Source organism: Sardina pilchardus, chromosome 1 (genome assembly GCF_963854185.1).
Source record: "Sardina pilchardus chromosome 1, fSarPil1.1, whole genome shotgun sequence".
In the NCBI taxonomy this organism is placed as follows: domain Eukaryota; kingdom Metazoa; phylum Chordata; class Actinopteri; order Clupeiformes; family Clupeidae; genus Sardina; species Sardina pilchardus.
The window spans coordinates 6,602,811-6,621,864 of record NC_084994.1 but is presented as its reverse complement, the minus strand read 5'-3'; the positions used below and the strand labels follow the sequence as shown (position 1 = coordinate 6,621,864).

The 19,054-nt window shown below is 42.6% G+C and overlaps 1 protein-coding gene across 6 annotated transcripts in view; it reads right to left on the bottom strand.

Moving 5' to 3' along the window:
• LOC134082161 (junctional adhesion molecule A-like) overlaps nucleotides 1-6,961 on the bottom strand; it is a 17,762-nt gene extending 10,801 nt beyond the window's left edge. For 3 of the 6 annotated variants that reach the window (XM_062537809.1, XM_062537815.1, XM_062537821.1), the window contains exons 1-2: nucleotides 6,701-6,961; nucleotides 1-12 (exon numbers count right to left, since the gene is read on the bottom strand). The exon at nucleotides 1-12 is cut by the window's left edge and continues 48 nt beyond it. In XM_062537809.1, coding sequence (XP_062393793.1) covers nucleotides 1-12; nucleotides 6,701-6,755 — 67 coding nt within the window. In that variant the 5' untranslated portion in view covers nucleotides 6,756-6,961. The remainder of the gene's footprint in view (nucleotides 13-6,700) is intronic. The other 3 variants (XM_062537830.1, XM_062537835.1, XM_062537841.1) reach the window with 1 other exon arrangement.
• Nucleotides 6,962-19,054: the final 12,093 nt, after the last annotated feature.

Here is a 19,054-nt window from a genome sequence, read left to right as displayed (position 1 = left end):
AGGCCAGAGCTCCTGCAAAGCCAACACACAACAGATCCGTTACTGTTACCTTCCAGAACATTTACCCTTAGTAACCATTTACAACAGAATAGTCCCTGTTCCCTACCAGAACATTTACCCTTAGTAACCATTTACAATAGAACAGTAACTGTTCCCTACCAGAACATTTACCCTTAGTAACCATTTACAATAGAACCGTTACTATTGCCTACTAGATTCTAGAACATTTACCCTTAGTAACCATTTACAATAGAACAGTTAATATTACCTACTAGATTCTAGAACATTTACCCCTAGTGACCATTTACAATAGAACAGTTACTATTACCTACTAGATTCTAGAACATTTACCCTTAGTAACCATTTACAACAGAACAGTTACTATTACCTTCCAGAACACTTACCCTTTGTAACCATTTACAACAGAACCATTACTATAACCTTCTGGAACAATTACCCCTAGTAACCATTTACAATAGAACCATTACTATTACCTTCTAGAATATTTACCCTTAGTAACCATTTACAATAGAACAGTCCCAGTTCCCTACCAGAACATTTTACATTTACCCTTAGTAACCATTTACCACAGAACAGTCCCTGTTCCCTACTAGAACATTTACCCTTAGTAACCATTTACAACAGAACAGTTACTATTACCTTCCAGAACATTTACCCTTTGTAACCATTTACAACAGAACCATTACTATAACCTTCTGGAACAATTACCCCTAGTAACCATTTACAATAGAACCATTACTATTACCTTCCAGAATATTTACCCTTAGTAACCATTTACAATAGAACAGTCCCAGTTCCCTACCAGAGCATTTTACATTTACCCTTAGTAACCATTTACCACAGAACAGTCCCTGTTCCCTACTAGAACATTTACCCTTAGTAACCATTTACAACAGAACAGTTCATTTAAAGTGTTCCGGCCTCTTGCTCTCCTTCATTTGAGCTGTCTGCCTAGTTTATTAATATGTATACATGATTATCGCCTGTACTAGCTTATGTGAACATCTCATTGCCTGTACTATTAACATGTAAACATGATTATCGCCTGTACTATCAAAATTGCAATGTGACACATTATTGTCATAGAGAAGAATCTTACTGCTACACAATAGACAAGATCACATACAATATACAAAATATTTGGTCAGCAGCTAAGCAAAGATTTAGGTTACAATCTGTGCTCTGTGCTCTCTCTGTGCTTGCTCTCTCTCTCTTAATCTGCAGATTTCACACACAGAACGTTGTTTCTCGAGGTCACCGAACACAATCAGCAAGGAGGAAAAAAACAAAACCAATCAGATTTACGAAGCTTGAGTTGCTGAAGCGAGCATCAGCTAAAGCCGCCAGGCAGCTGCATAATCTGGGGGAAGCTGTGTGAGCCGCCAGGCAGCTGCATAATCTGGGGGAAACTGTATGAGCTGCCAGGCAGCTACATAATCTGGGGGAAACTGTGTGAGCTGCCAGGCAGCTAAATAATCTGGGGGAGGGTTTGTGAGCCGCCAGGCAGCTATATAATCTGGGGGAAACTGTGTGAGCTGCCAGGCAGCTACATAATCTGGGGGAAACTGTGTGAGCTGCCAGGCAGCTACATAATCTGGGGGAAACTGTGTGAGCCGCCAGGCAGCTACATAATCTGGGGGAAACTGTGTGAGCCGCCAGGCAGGTACATAATCTGGGGGAAACTGTGTGAGCCGTCAGGCAGCTGCATAATCTGGGGGAGGGTTTGTGAGCCCCAATGGCATTCAATACCCGACAAGCTGAAACATCTTATCCCAGTTTCTGGAACATGTCTGCCCATTTTATTTCCTGTGTGAGGATTAATCTGGATTGAAAAAGGTGTTTAATCTTGGACAAGGCTTAATTGAGTATGAGCAAGTGTCTGACAGGCGTATAGACTTTGAGTCCAACTGTTCAGTTAGAGGAACTGGGACCACACTAACAGAGAGGAATCTACTTTCTGCTTGGATGAAATATGATTCAGCTGATGGGGGTCTAGTGTTGGTCTCAACCAAAGAGTGTACTGTACGCACACCTGATACAAGTTTGATTTTCTCCAGACTGGAAAGCTCAAAAATACTAAAAACAATACCTGATTGAATCATGAAAACATGCCAAAAATGCACATTCCTAATTCTATGTAGGCTATATGATCTTAGCATATGTAATGAAATAGACTTCAATGGAACAATGGCAGCCTCTGCTCTGCGTAAAGGGGAATTTTGATCCAGATTCCAGGAAGTGGCTGCTGATGAAATATATCTTCCGCCATGAATAACCTTTGTCTAAATCCAAGGAGACCTGATTTGACCTGGATACGCCCCTCTATTGTGATTGGGCCCTAGTTTGACCTGGATCCGTCCCTGTACTGTGATTGGGCCCTAGTCTGCCCTGGATACGCCCCTGTACTGTGATTGGGCCATTGTCTAGCCTGTCTTACACATATGTGCATTGGGCGCAGACTTGAGTGTTATCTGGAGCTGTGGGCTCGGCTGCTCTTAGCTGCTCCATCACACTGCATCAAGCAAAGATCCTTACTGACAAGATAGACCAACAGAATGCATCTCTATGGAAGAAAAATTCAAACAGTTCCTGTCTGCTTAAAGAGGCGTGTCGCAAAGACATCATAGTGGGATATCGATCTCTGTCAGATTGGCAAGCAGTTCAGTTCGAATGTCAACAGGTCTGCTTAAAGGGGGATTTAGCCCCCCTCCCATTTGCGAAGACAGAACGCGGGAATGATCGAACGTTTGCACCTCTCGCTCCGCTTTAACCCTCTCTGATACCACTACAGGGACAGAGGTATAATATGTCCCCTTTAACCCTCTCTGCTTCTCGCTCCGCTTTAACCCTCTCTGCTTCAAGTGCTGTGGCTAATTAGCTTACTGTGTAGTTTTCCCCTTTAATGCTCTCTCCATATCAACCTGAGAAGCAAACATTAGAGGCGCACACACTCTCTCTCTCTCTCTGTTTATTGTGTAGTTTTCCCATTTAATGCTCTCACCATATCAACCTGAGAAGCAAACATTAGAGGCACACACTCTCTCTCTCTCTCTGTTTATTGTGTAGTTTTCCCATTTAATGCTCTCACCATATCAACCTGAGAAGCAAACATTAGAGGCACACACTCTCTCTCTCTCTCTCTGTGTTTGTGTGTGTGTGTGTGTGTGTGTGCATAGTGCAACATGCCACTCTGTAATGTCAACACTGTAATGCCAAACACTGACCTGCTACTCACAATGAAACTACATGAGATTCACAGAAAAAAAAAAGCAGACTGCCTTCTCTCTCGCTATGCGCGTCTGTGTGTGTGTGTGTGTGTGTGTAGGTGTGTGTGTGTGTGTGTGTGTGTAGGTGTGTGTGTGTAGGTGTGTGTGTGTAGGTGTGTGTGTGTGTGTGTGTGTGTGTGTGTGTGTGTGTGTGTGTGTGTGTGTGTGTGTGTGTGTGTGTGTAGTTGCTGTTGTAGCACATACAACCTGCCCTCATAATGTCACACAACACCACCCCTACTGGGTTTACACACAACACACCAACTTCTCTAGGTCCACGTGTGGCTCCCTACTAACAAGGAGCATCAAAGGCTACACACTAGGCCACTGCTGACATCATGATTCACTTATACACGGACACAACTGCCCCTATGGCATCATTATTCATTATGCTACATGAACACAACTGCCCCTATAGCATCACAACTGCCCCTATAGCATCATTATTCATTATGCTACATACACAACTGCCCCTATAGCATCATTATTCATTATGCTACATGAACACAACTGCCCCTATAGCATCACAACTGCCCCTATAGCATCATTATTCATTATGCTACATACACAACTGCCCCTATAGCATCACAACTGCCCCTATCTATAGCATCATTATTCATTATGCTACATACACAACTGCCCCTATAGAATCATTATTCATTATGCTACATACACAACTGCCCCTATCTATAGCATCATTATTCATTATGCTACATACACAACTGCGCCTATAGCATCATTATTCACAAGGCTACACACCCAACTGCCCATCTGTAGCCTTAACCTGTAGCCTTAACCTGTATAATAGCCAAGGCACCCTACCGAAGCCCTGGATTCAGGTGGTCCACTGACATCCTTTTGGTGCACCACAGGATGCTAATAGCAGGAAGCTACGGACTGCAGCTGAGCTGAGCATGCAGCATATAGGATGCAGTAGCTACGAACTGCAGCTGAGTTGAGCATGCAGCATATAGGATGCAGCAGCTACGGACTGCAGTTGAGCTGAGCATGTAGCATATAGGATGCAGCAGCTACGGACTGCAGCTGAGCTGAGCATGCAGCATATAGGATAAAGCAGCTACGGACTGCAGTTGCAGCTGAGCTGAGCATGCAGCATATAGGATGCAGCAGCTACGGACTGCAGCTGAGCTGAGCATGCAGCATATAGGATGCAGCAGCTACGGACTGCAGCTGAGCTGAGCATGCAGCATATAGGATGCAGCAGCTACGGACTGCAGCTGAGCTGAGCATGCAGCATATAGGATGCAGCAGCTACGGACTGCAGCTGAGCTGAGCATGCAGCATATAGGATGCAGCAGCTACGGACTGCAGCTGAGCTGAGCATGCAGCATATAGGATGCAGCAGCTACGGACTGCAGCTGAGCTGAGCATGCAGCATATAGGATGCAGCAGCTACGGACTGCAGTTGAGTGGCAGGGAGCATAATATTTACTCAGGGCACTACAGGTCAAGTATTTACAAGCAGCCCCGCCTGCGCTCATAGACTACTGTGACTCATTAATCCGGCCCACACATTGATCGCTTCCAACACTGACACAACAACTTGTCATCGGCCTCACAGTCAGTAGAGTAGGCCTAAGTGGTTGATGATGTCACATGGGTCATTCCATGTCAATTCAACCAGGACCCACGCACATAGGTCTAAAAAAAATCAGAAAAAATGACCAGGTGTACGGGGAGACCGGGTATGATTGTAACACATTTTTTTAGCTACAATCCTGAAACCTTTTTTTCAAAATACCCACATTTGTCTACTTCAGATAGAACCAACTCAAATTTCTGCAAGAAAATGACAGACCTTGTAATTTGGTGTAAAATACAAGGTGACCCTTTTTTACAACCTACCCCACTAAGGGGTAAGTTGTAACAGCTAGATAAAAGACAGCTAGAAAAAAGAGAGGTCAAACCATGCAATATTTTTCAAAAACATGTTTGGGACATTGAGATGTATGAACACAAGAAATCAGCTTTCTTTAATTTTGTTTCTCTTTGAATGGCCATAACCAAAGTAGCCTTTGTATATATGGTCATGTGTGTGTGTATTTTTGTGTGCTAGATGTGTGTATAGGGTGTGTTTGTGAGTGTGTGTGTGTGTGTGTGTGTTTCTCTGTGTAAATTTGACTGAATAGTGTAAAATATTGCACAAAACTTGTACTACAGATGTGCCAGTGTTGATAAGCTACAACTGACAAAACAATGGCAGAGAAATTAATTAAATGATGATTAAAATGACACATAAATAAGTATACATATATAAGTGTTACAACCTACCCCGATCCCTGACAGCCATATGTATCTTGCTGTATAATAGGCCTAGTGCTTTGGTTTATGCTTGGATGAAATGCATCATGTTTTGCCTTAGAGACTAGGCTACAGTTATGATATGAGGCATGTGATTGTATCTTCAATGGTAAAAGTACTAAGAAAAATATAGCCGTGGTGAAAAATGTCACTTTCTTATGCCAAAATCACCTTTTCCTTTGCCCAATGAGAACGGGTGACATTATAGGCTTAAAAATCACCATGTGGGATAGTGGTGGAGTGGTGGATGTGCTGATGTGATCATATGTCCAATATCTTATTCCTGTTCTGTGGAAATGGTGATGTCACAACTATCCCTGTGTTTCAACTATACCCAGTCTCCCCCTACAGTATGTTACCCAGGAGACACACTGTAAAATTACTTTTAAGTATAAGATCAACACTTTCAGCCGGAGGTGGAGACTGAGGGAGTGAATGAATGAATGACACTGTAGGTCAATTTCTACTTGAGATGCAAACTATGAAGACACCTCACCTTATCCTACTACTCGTAGTGTAGGTCTGTGCAGCTTATAGCCTACAGTTGCCTATGGTTCTACATTCCTGCAAAAGCTTTAAGTCTAGTAAGTAGCCTATAACCATAGGCCTGTAGAGCGCTACAGCCTGCTACTGAGTGGGGAACTAATATTTGCTCATATGACACTGCGGTAAGCAGAGCACCGCAACCTACACGCAGCCACGCCCATTCTCATAACCTGCCGTGACATACAAATCTAGGCTACCTGTTGCACTACCAGACTCCTTACTGAATTGTTTTAAGAGTCCCAAAAAGGCTCAACACACAAATAAAAAGGACCAACACATAAATGGCTACCTATTGAGACAGAAAAAAACCTTGACTCAATAGTCAGTAGAAGTAGTAGGCTAATGTCACATAATCATGATTTATTGCGACGTAAAATATCAACACTGAGGACGTTCCAGGTTTTGACACGCTTGATAGGCGGCTGTAGGCTACTAAACAGGCTACATAGTAACCATATGATGTCAACACCTCGTATTATTCATAACTAGCCTACTGTAAAAAGTGACTGCCTGACGGTGACTAGACCAAACAAACATGTCCTTACCTGTCGCACACAGCAGCAGCCCCAGCGTTAGCCTTCCAAACACAAGCTTGAACATTTCTGCCAGAGAGAATTACAGTCCTCGGTAGGCCTAATAACGGACTTCCACCGTCTTCCGTCCAAACTCCAGGGAGAAAAATAAAATAAGCAAAAGTGTGTAATAATTGCTCAAATATCTGCGTTTGATCAGGTTACTTTCGCACCTGTACCAATTTCATTGGCTCTACTTCCGTGTAAGCCGACAAACACCTGTGTTTGACGAGAAGCGGCGTGTTCAACCGATACCGAGACCACGTGACTTGTCCGACTGGTTCGGTGGCATCTTCTTGTCATGCGTGTGATAGCCGGAACGACTGACACAGTGACATTTTCACCCGGTTTATAGCCTAATGTTCTACTCAACTCAGTTTAGAAATATGACAAACACGTCTTTCAAAACAAACTGAGTTTGTCTAGGCTGTTGTCAGTGGCTCTTGTAAATTAGTCAATTAGGCTAGGCTAAATAGCCATATCTGTGAAACACAACATAATTTAGGCGAGCCAACATGTCAGTCATGTAAGCGTTGGCTATGTCTACAATTTGTATCATTTATGATAGGCCTAGGCCTACTTATTCTAAAGCAGTGCATTCAGCCACAGTAGGCTATCCTATTGCACCTGCAGAAGAGCAATAGGACTGGATGCAGTCAAATGGCCAACAATTTCAGTTTTAAATACACCACCAATAACTTTACTTGTTGTTTATTATCAGCAATTTCCATCAGATGATGTTGTCTAACAGATAGCAACATTAGAATGGCAGATAGCTCTTGAAATTTAACTTGTCACAAATATTAAGAAAATACATGACCTGTTATTTAAATGATCGATAAAGTAGACTATAACTGAATAAATAATAATAATAATAATAACAATAAAAAGAAGATTTTTTAGAGCAATAGTGGCAAAATATTGGGGCATCTGTCAGTAAGCCACCAGTGGATCACCAGAGAACTGAGATGAGCAGGATGCCAGTGGACCGCCCGCCTCTTGCTATCTGTTGTGTGACCCAGCGTTGTTTGTGTTGTGTTGTTGTCATTACAGTAGGTCTGCTGCAGCAGTGTAGTTGTATTAGAGGGGGAGGGGGAGGAGGTCTAGTCTTACAATGGGTCTGCTGCGGTACTGGGGGTGAGAGGTGTGTCTCTGTGTGTGTGTGTGTGTGTGTGTGTGTGTGTGTGTGTGTGTGTGTGTGTGTGTGTGTGGGTGTGTGTGGTGGCGGGGGTGGGTCCACAGACCAAAGCTATGGCGTATATGCGAGACGAGAATGTGTGTGTGTGTGGGGGGGGGGGGGGGGGGAGGTCTGCTATGGTATTTAGGTGTATCAATTGGGGTGGGGGGGGTGTTGTTGCTATCGGTCCTCTCTAGAGACAATAGACTATAGTATGACGAGGGGGGGGTGGGGTGTTATTGGTCTACTACAGTAGGCTAGTGTGTGTATCGGTGAGGGGTGTTGTTATTGGTCTACTACATGGTGGTTAGTTGTATCGGTGCGGGGGTGGGGTGAAGTGTGATGTCACAATGGTTTTACACAGCATGGAGTCAGGTGTGCACTCAGGTAAAACTGAGAATTGAGAATAAAGGAGGAGGGGTGAAGCCTTCCGGTTTCACACACACACACACGCACGCACGAACACACAGACTCACACTCACACACACACACCCACACACACTCACACATCTACACACACACACACGCACGCACGCACACACACACACACACACACACACACACGCACGCAAACACACACACACACACACACCTTCACCTACACACACACACACACACACACACACTCACACATCTACACACACACTCACACACCTACACACACGCACACACGCACACACGCACACACACACACACACACACAGGAGGAGTGACATTAAGCTCCCCCCTTAGGACTCATCCATTCCCCTTTGAATACACATTTGTTTTTTCCACTGAACCAACAGGCTGGATTCTGATTGGTTGATATGCTCCTCTTGGCAGGAATGCTTGCTGTTCATTGGCTGATTTCGCAGAGGAAGGCGATGAGTCATTTGCCTGCTAACCGCAGCCTTGGTGTGGTGGTTACCGTGGAGACAGAATTTGAAAATCTCATAACTGGCAATGAGCCAGACAAGGTTGTCAGGCCTGCTCTCTTTCTCACACACACAAGGAGAAGGAGAGAGAGAGAGAGAGAGAGAGAGAGAGAGAGAGAGAGAGCTCCATAGCATCATTTCAGGTGTCAGGTGTCTGAAACCATGTAGACATGTAGAGGCGTGTAGACAAGTGAAACTGGTTTGTGTGTGTGTGTGTGTGTGTGTGTGTGTGTGTGTGTGTGTGTGTGTGTGTGTGTGTGTGTGTGTGTGTGTGTGTGTGTGTGTGTGTGTGTGTGGTGTGGTGTGTGTGTGTGTGTGTGTGTGTGTGTGTGTGTGTGTGTGTGGGGGTGTGTGTGTCTTCCTGTGAGGTCTGTGTTTGGTTACTTGCTCTACCATAGCTGCACTAAAGTATCTCCATTAATAATTTACATTTATTTATTTACACTCATATATACTACATATAATTTGCCATACAGAGATATTTGACACGTTAGTCTTGTATATGGCCCAATCCAGAGCTTAAGTAACTGAGATCTAAGACTTACATTCGGGGGGAAACACATGTGTGAAATGCTGCCACCAACTGGTCATCATCTAAACCGCATGCTTAAAGCATGAAGTATCCAGTGAGCATGTCCTGATTCAGGGTTGCCAACTCTCACGCATTCGCCGTGACACTCACGATTTCAGCATCAATCTCACGCTCTCACGCAGACTTAAGCAATGTCACGCCAAAATCCATTCTTATTTTTCTTCAACCCGTTCGTTATCAGTTGGTGACTTGACCACATGCAGCAGATCATTGTGTAGGCACTAGGCAGTAGACGAATTTAAGGCATGTATAGGCTCTTTAGATGAACTGCAGGGATAGGTCTAATACCTGACTACAACGTTCTCAGCGCAGAGAAATTATGTAAGGGATAATCAACGACGCGCCGTGGAAAATAATGCACGTTCGAAGTGGTAATAAGGACCCGACGCCGCAGGCGTGATTGCTCACGAAGTTCTACACTGATATGAATGAATGACTCTTGACAGAGCACAATCTTTTCGATGGTATTATAGACCTACTAGTTGCTGTGATAGACGGATCGCGAGAAAGTCAAGGTGAATTTAGGCTGTTGATGTAATTAATTTGTAGGCTAATCCCGTTGTATGCGCCCCAAAATAATGAACTAGGCTACTGCTCTTCCACTTGTTTGGTCTTTTGACTACATAGAAAACAAAACATTTGGCTACTTCCACATATTAATAACTTTAGGATAGCCGAAAAGCATGACTGAAACCTATCACTCTCTTACGTAAAGTGACAGGCATTAAATGACAATAAAGATAGGCTAAATGTAAGTGAGTATGACAATTGTGTCAAAATCTAAAATCAATATGAAATAGTCAACTTACTATGTATTTTAGCTAATTACGCAGATCATAAATAATGTAAACTTAATATGAATTTCAAAATGTTTGAAATACAGACATGAAACCACCTTTTCACTGAGTGTGTTAGGTAAGGGATAATCAACGACGCGCCGTGCGTTTATAGGAAAATAATGCACGTTCGAAGTGGTAATAAGGACCCGACGCCGCAGGCGGAGGGGACTTTACAGTTTGATAAGTGCATTATTTTCCTATAAACGCACAGGGCGCGGAGTTGATTATCCCGCTTATACCACTGCTACTATCATTTTCGTTTATATTGCCGCTGTCTTAGATACAACGTTGCTGTTTTTACCGTTACATTCACATGGGCGAATTGATATTCAAGTGTAATAAGCCCAAAAAAAGGAACTACTTCATAGCCGTGCGGTATATAGAAAAACAATGCACGTTCCAAATAGCGCATCACAATAGGAAATTTGACCAAGCAGTGGTATAAGGGCTTGTAATGTCTTTGTGATCTTTGTGGGGGGGCTCCCAAATCAAATCATGAAAATATCAAAATTCTTGACTGATTATCAATATCAAAACAATTGTGACACTACATTTCTTATCATGTATTTTTCATTGACTATGATAAACTGATAGCCTACATGAGATAGATAGGCCTAAATATATGGATGGATTGATGGATGGTTGTTTGGGTAGATAGCCTACTGTACAGAACATCTACACAGTATGATTCAGTAAATTACCTATTATTTTATTGGATGTGAGTTGTATCGGTCTACAACACCACTACAAATGACATTGGGAAAGCCATACTGGTAGGCCTATATTTTATTCACCTGGTTTAACAACTACCAGATGTTTATGTAGTCTATGGTCTAGGCTATGGGCCCCGTGTGTCTGGCAAGGGGCCTGCACTTAAAGATTGTGCTGATATCTTCGGCACCCATTTTTTTTTTTTTTTTTTTTTTTGCGTGGCCCTCAAATAAGCCAAATGCACCCCCCTCCCCCCTTTTCAAAATCTCACTCCAGCCAAACACCCGAAGTTGGCAACCCTGCTGATTTCATGTTGGCATCATGTTGCCATCATGTTGCTTTTTACAAAGTTCATCACGCAAAAAAACGACACATTAACCCTATAGGCTACAGCATGAATGCACACCCGTCCATATATTGTTTAATGACAAACATTAAGCACACAACATTAAACATGTAAACCCTCAGCATTTTAATGAATATCCCTGTGTGTTAGGCATAGATGAGATAGAATTAGAAATGGGTCACTCACTACACTACTACATTTTATTATGATGTGAAGGTTGAGGGGAAGACAGAATGGACTCTTGGGTTGATGAGTGAATCAGCACCTCGCAGGGGAGATATCCCTGTTTCTCCAGAACAGCACTTCATATTAGGGCTAAAAGATGGACTTTACTGGGCAAATACATCCCCAAAGGTAGAGCTGGTTTAAAGGGATAATCCGGAGTGAAATGCACTTTAGATCAATTTTCGGACTATTGGGGGTACATACGTTGAGTTGACGGAAATGTCGCTGCTGCAGCTGGCAACGTTCTAACAACACTTTACTAACATTTCCGGAAAGGTACGGACTCGATTAAATTCATTCTGGACTCTCTATCCGACCACATAAAGACGTGGGGATACTTCGGTTTAGCTTTAGGGACCCTCTACTCACTACCACGTAAGTGTAGTGTTGTTTGGAACAGTAGAAGAGGTATAAAAATAGCGCTTTGTAGCGGCGAAAGGACACGCCCCGGTCACTTCCAGGCTAACGAGTTTTGGCTAAAAACGGTGAGCTCGAACTTTCTCAAAATACATCCGAATGACATGATTTTGGTGTCAACTCAACGTATGTACCCCCAATAGTCTGAAAAATTGATCTAAAGTGCATTTCACTCCGGATTATCCCTTTAAGTGAGAGGCTAGATATAGTGAGAGTTTTTGTGGAGCATATTAGGAGCCAGGTGTCATTGTTTAATGCAGTGACTGGACATCTCATCTGCTTGTTAAAAGGTGTAAAGCGAACAGAGCGACTCTATCCAATTTTCCTTCCTGGGGAGTTCTCTGAAGAAAACAGAAACCCACTAATCATTGATCCAGACTAAAAATGTCCTGTCTGACTCTTGTTGTGAATGGACTGAATGGACATGGCCTTGGGTTGAGATTTTGACTTTGTTCAAGACTCACATGGAGGGGTAAAACACATCTTTGTGAATGCTGACACCTACTGGTCATCATGTTAAACTACATGGCGAGAGCTTAACACATCTACAGCATTACACAAATGTCATGAGCACTAAAGTCACAAAGTTAGTCGTGTGCTGATACTTAGATAGATTCTTTATTGTCCTATAAGGATATTCTTCTTCACACATCATCAATCAACATTCCATAAAAGAGCAGCATTTGATGTTCACATCACACATCACACATCACATATAACATACAACATATAATGTGACACCCACCATACACCCCCTCCCTTCTAGCACTTAGGGGTTTTGAAAAGCGCTATATTTAAATGCAGTGTTGTTGTTGTTGATTACTTTGACAACTGAATAGACCAGGAACACTCCTTGCAGATGAATGTCTAGTGAACTGCACTGTTGAGCATGAGTCAAACCTGCTTACCTCACAGAGATAAAGGGGAACTCTGGCGGCTACACAATCAAACTACATCAGGGGGTAGGCTATTCTACGTGGTTTAGTGAGAAACCACAAGTAAGTTGACTCAGAGTAAGTGGTAAACCTCCTAATAAAAGCTGCATGGTTTCATTCACCTAACAAAACAATGTTATCGGGCTCCATGTTGTTGGAGGTTTACCACTTACTCTGAGTTACCTCACCCAGGTTTCTCACTAAACCACGCACTTGGAATACCCGCCTGATAGTGGAGTGGAGGGACAACGATGTCCCCTACATGGTGGCTCCGAGGAAGAGATAATTTCACATGAATGGTGTTCAACGTCCTGATATCATTCCCGTCTCCCTCCCTATAAAAGAGCTCCTAGTGCTCTCTAACATGTGGTGAAGCTGGGGGAGTGAATGAATGAATGAATGAATGAATGAATGAATGAATTTGTGAATTAATTGTCCAAGCAATTAATTAATTGATGGATGGATGGATGAATGAATGAATGAATTACGCTGTAGGCCCATTTCTGTTTGAGCTGTAAACTATTAAGATGTCCGTGTTGCCACTGGGCATGTTGGGAAATGCATGATGCAGTGTCTTGGAGAGAAGTAGGCTACAGGCAATAGAAGAGCTCCTTTAGTCGCTCTAACCTGTGATTCAGATAGAAAACACAAAGCAGCTGATCTGACGTTACAGATCTACAGATCTGGATTGACCAGATTCTGCTGGATTCACGGCTTTCGGTTTGTTGGCAGAGGCATATTGGTTAAGCTTGTTCACACGGTAGCTATTGTGTGGTGGTGACCGTTAGCAGCATTTTATCAGTCATATTAGCTTGAACTGTCATGGGATTCTGGAGGTAGAATATTGAATAGGCTGTATGGAGAAATCCAGAATTCTCTAGCTCCCTCTGAAGCCTGTAATCATGCTTGCACAAATCGAGCGCTCCCTATTTTGTTTAAGCAATCACGTTAGGGGGGGGGGAATCGCTACCTGTCAGTCACAGCTTGTACACATGCTGCTATCCAACCGCAGCTACTCTGCTGCTCACGTACACAACCTCGTCAGAGAATGTCTAATAAGGGGAGAAGGACCACTAGCGAAATACTTCCGCATGGTACTGCAACTAGAGGGCGATCGCGAGCAAGTGATGAATGAATGGGTGGCAATGGAGCTGAACCCCCCAGTACCACATTTGTCTTTATATATATTTTTTTGTCCTGAAATTGCATTAATGCATGCGATGCAGGATAACTTGACTTGACAATTAGCTGACCAATGCAATTTTCTATATGTGTTGCTATTCCTAAAAACCCTTTCAAAGTTTTCATGTCACGTGACACAAGCGAACCACTTTACGGCCATAGACCTAAAAGAAGGTTCAGCTTCACGACGGTCGTAATCGGTCGCGATTGTCGCGAGCATCGATGAGCTAAATGCTAGCATGTTACAGGGAAAACGGCCCATCCTATGAAAAGCAGAAAGGACATGAGTGACTTTTTATTTCATTTCCAGTGGAAAACCCATACTCAGGTAGCTACTACGACAATGTACATTAAGAAATGAAGTTGTCAACTGTGAAAAAAACGAGTTCTAGCCGCTTAGCCCCATAGACCACAATTCATTTATCACTTGCTCGGCAACGCCCCTAGCGGAATTTCAACAGATTGCAGGAACAATCCGGTACAATGGAGTTAATAGGAAGTGGACCGGCTCTCCCTAAAGGGGCTCTGACCTCGTCTCCAGAGGGGGAGGGGTTCGGGGGACAGTATGGAGCTTGGTAGAGGTTGGGGGAGGCACCTGAAAGTTGTATCAGTTTGAATTTTCCGACTTTAGACTCAGAATTTTGAAGGCTTGCCGACGGCAGCTTTAAGTCAAACACAATCAACATACACAGAGCCATATCGGTTAAGCTTGTTCACACGGTAGCCATTGTGTGTGTTATTAACACAAACACAAACAACACAAAGGCTACACATAAAAGAGTGAAATTCTCTAGGAGTAACAGACCATATATGATGATGACAAACATTGCTAAAACACAGTGTTGTTGAGCAGGCTTGTTGATGAAGTAAGTTACTGGTATGGTCTCTAAAAATCTCTCTGTTCATGATCTGTACCCTGAAGTTGGACTTCGTCTACATTTGTTTCTCTTTGAATGTAATTTGTGATTAAGTAATGTATTGACATGTGCTATTGAGTATCAGTGCAGTTACAGTAATACTACAAAATATAGGATTGGAGGAACCAGACAAACTCACAACTGAACCTCAAGTAGATCCGTTGTTCTTCTTTTGAACAATACTGATACCCACTGGTCCTCAACAGATTTACCTTTCTTCAGTTCAAAGATAGCATTTTTTCTGATATCTACTGAAAGATATACTATCTTATCTAGGTAAGCGTATACTAAAGTACATGATAAGATAGGGCTAATCTAACATTGGCACAATACATTAAATGTATTTTGTCTGTGCATGTTTTGTTAAAAATCATGTTGCCCCGAACAAACAAAACAAATCAAATATAAATAAATAACTACATATCAGTAAATTATTGCAAATAGGGAGTTGGCCAAGCATAAAAGAGACAGTACATGTACGCTGGGGTCCAAGCATTCCATCAAATGTCATATCTGCGTCTTGATATGCAAGAATTTGTATCTGATCACTTTTCATTTTCACTCGTTTTACGCTTGCGAGTTTCTCTGCAGAGCTTCCCCTACTTCCCTTTACAACACTCTGCCTTTTCTTGAGCATGATCGTGAGGCTGGAGACTTTCTGTTTGTCAGTGTTACCGGCCCCGAGGCACAAACTTAGCATGTTTTTTTTTCCGTTCAGAGGCGCTAGGGGGAAGCGAGACAGCAATCAGTCAACCCGAAATAAGTCAAATACGCATTCCAATGACTCCGAAGCTGATCAGTTAAGGCAAATTAAGCTAAAAAACTTGCATAGTTCACCTTTAAGTGTGATCCAAAATCATGGCACTGATAGCGCACTAAAAGTGTAGCCATGCTACTTGGTGAAATGTAAGTGTGCCAAATTGTAGTACTCTTTACCATACATTTCTAAAGCTTGTCATAGAGTCCAACGGCAGAAGACAGAAGATGCATAATAATAATGATAGGTAAAGGCACAAGTGAAGACAAGAAAAGCAATTTCTTTGCTTGGCCTCCAATTAATTAAATAGCTACATTGGTGCACAACTTCTCTGCTTGTCTGTCAATCGCTACATTTGAGACACTATTGGTGCCTACATAACTGGTTATGTGCAATATCACTCATAATAGTTTTTTCACTTCCGTTCTCATCTTTGTTGCTTCAATATAAATCCATACACTTTATGTGTAGTATAGTGTAGTATTCAGGTTCTCATCTTCGTTGTTTCAATATAAATCCAAACACTTTAGTATATGTAGTCCATACTCTTTATGTGTATAGTGTAGTATTCAGGTCCTATTTTGTTCAGATGAAATATGGCTGATGGAATTGTGAGATAGGCGCTGTGCCATGATGCTGTTTGCTGGGTTTTCTTTTCACTCTAATGTGACAGACCAGTCAGACCAGTATTCTGTAGTAGTTCCCGGTTGAACATCTTTCCTTCCCGAAAACAGAACAGTAGCTGAACAGACCACTGGCAATGTCTAAACCACAGGCGCAAAAAAGTGGTCATATCCGATCATAATAATAAAAGACTTCATTTACCAGTCTTCAGTTTCTAGTCATGATGTAGCCTACCTGTGCTCCAGTTTAACTGGTGTGCATTTTAACTGGTGATATTTGCATAAAATCAGTGAATATTCAACAAGGGCTTCTGCCCCTGAGAGTTCGCATTTTCACAAAATGTTTGCAAGTGAGAGAAAATCATTTGGACGTCATGATTTCAGTATATGAGCAACAGTATGCTTGTTTGATATCTACCGTAGTGATGTGGTAACGATGCAGGTCAGTGATTATTTTGCCTACACGAGACTCATGTTCGAAACCCAACAAAACCTTGTTGCTTTACTTGAACAATTCCTGTTTCTAGAGCATCTTGTGTGGATAATGCTTAAGCACACATGCATAGGCTACATGAATCCGTGATGTCCGCATGTTTTTGGCAAGATCTTTATTCCTAATTATCTCGCTCACTGCGCTTCCTGAAAATGTGAATCTCCAGCACAGGAGGGGCGGAGGCAGAGCAGAGCGCTGTTAACAAGTAGGGAGGGATTTGTTGAATATTCACTGATTTTATGCAAATATCACAATCTGATCTGGTCACCAGCTCCCCATCCAAATCTCTGCTGTGCATCTGTCTAATTTTCATTCAGCACACTGCCTGGTCTTTACCTAAAGCATCTTAATGTACTGTAGCTTGTATCTGGGAATCTGTATCTCGTGTTTGTGTTACCATTCACTTTGGGAAGGTCATCAGGTTCCCCTGGTTGAAAAACTTCCCAAAATAGAATAGAATAGAATAGAATAGAATATATACTTTTTTGATCCCGTGAGGGAAATTCAGTTCTCTGCATTTAACCCAATTTAACCGAATTAGTGAACACACAGCACACAGTGAACACACAGTGAGGTGAATCACACAACCCAGAGCAGTGAGCTGCCTGCCCAACCAGCGGCGCTCGGGGAGCAGTGAGGGATTAGGTGCCTTGCTCAAGGGCACTTCAGCCGTGGTGGACTGGTCGGGGATCGAACCGGCAACCCTCCGGTTACAAGCCCGATGCGCTAACCAGTACACTACGGCTGCCCCCCCAAAAAATAACAATTTTCTCACCCCCACACTTGAAATGGACATGGTATCATTGGGATGTATTGCTTTTTATGCCAATCTCAGGCCATGTCCCTGGAACAAAAAATCCAGTGAAAGCTAAAATATTTTTCCAGATGTGACTTCCTAAAGGTTAAGCTGAGTTGTTTAGAATATAATAGAATATATACTTTTTTGATCCCGTGAGGGAAATTCAGTTCTCTGCATTTAACCAAATTTAACCGAATTAGTGAACATACAGCACACAGTGAACACACAGTGAGGTGAATCACACAACCCAGAGCAGTGAGCTGCCTGCCCAACCAGTGGCGCTCGGGGAGCAGTGAGGGGTTAGGTGCCTTGCTCAAGGGCACTTCAGCCTTGGACTGGTCGGGGATCAAACTGGCAACCCTCAGGTTACAAGCCCGAAGCCCTAACCAGTAGGCCACGGCTGTTTGGAGAAGAGTGATCCATGTATCCATGATGATGACCAAGTGGTCCATTTTGAGTGAGGTGAACATTTCAACCACCAAAACTACCATTTACCCACAGTGGAGAAAAGCTATAGAAATGTGTTAGTGTTGGTGGTGTTTCTCAGACAATGGGACCTGGTGACCTTCTCAAAGTAAATGGTTACACTATAAAGCGTCAAACCAAAAAAAGTGAGCATTACACAAATCACATGAGCACTAAAGTCACAGAGGAAGCATGCGGATTACCCATGGAGGTATTATATACAACTGGAGAGCATGACTAAGTCCTGCCCTACATACAAATAAATGGCGGAGGCTAGGCTAGTAAATCAAACAGCCGATTCATAACCAACTCCATATTGAACACTGGAGCTGGGATCCAGCGCCAGTCGGCACTGACCATGCTCCAAATTTCAAAGCTGGAAATGACGCATGGACCAACGCCGATTTTTATTGGACATTCTGATTCTAAATGCTCCATGCGGCGCCATACTTGCGTAAGCTAGCATGTCGAAACTAATCTACACCTCTCTGAGCCCAAATTAATATCTTCAAACAGGTCTATTGTTGTTAGGCCTATATCGTTCCTGCTTAAAAACCTTGAGGCAAGGTTTTTAACAGATTCTATGAAGAAATTATTGATTTTATTATTTTTGTTGTTTCCAAAATATTTTGCCATTCCCGGGCCTCTGATAGAGTGAATGTAATAATTTGATTTGGACATTCTGAGTTCTTTAACTACTTATAGGGTGAAAGTGAAGGTTTGACAGGAGGGATGTAGGGTTAAACAGCTTCATATCCACATCATTTCCAGATTTGATAAATGTTTTCAGGCTATGGTCCATCCTTTTCTTTCATTTTCTAATCGTTGCTGACATTTTCTATGGGATCTTTTTGCCTTACTGGTAGAGTAAAAGGTTTTCAGACATACAGGGACATATTTTGTTCATCAGACGACTTGTCAATGCCTGGAAATTT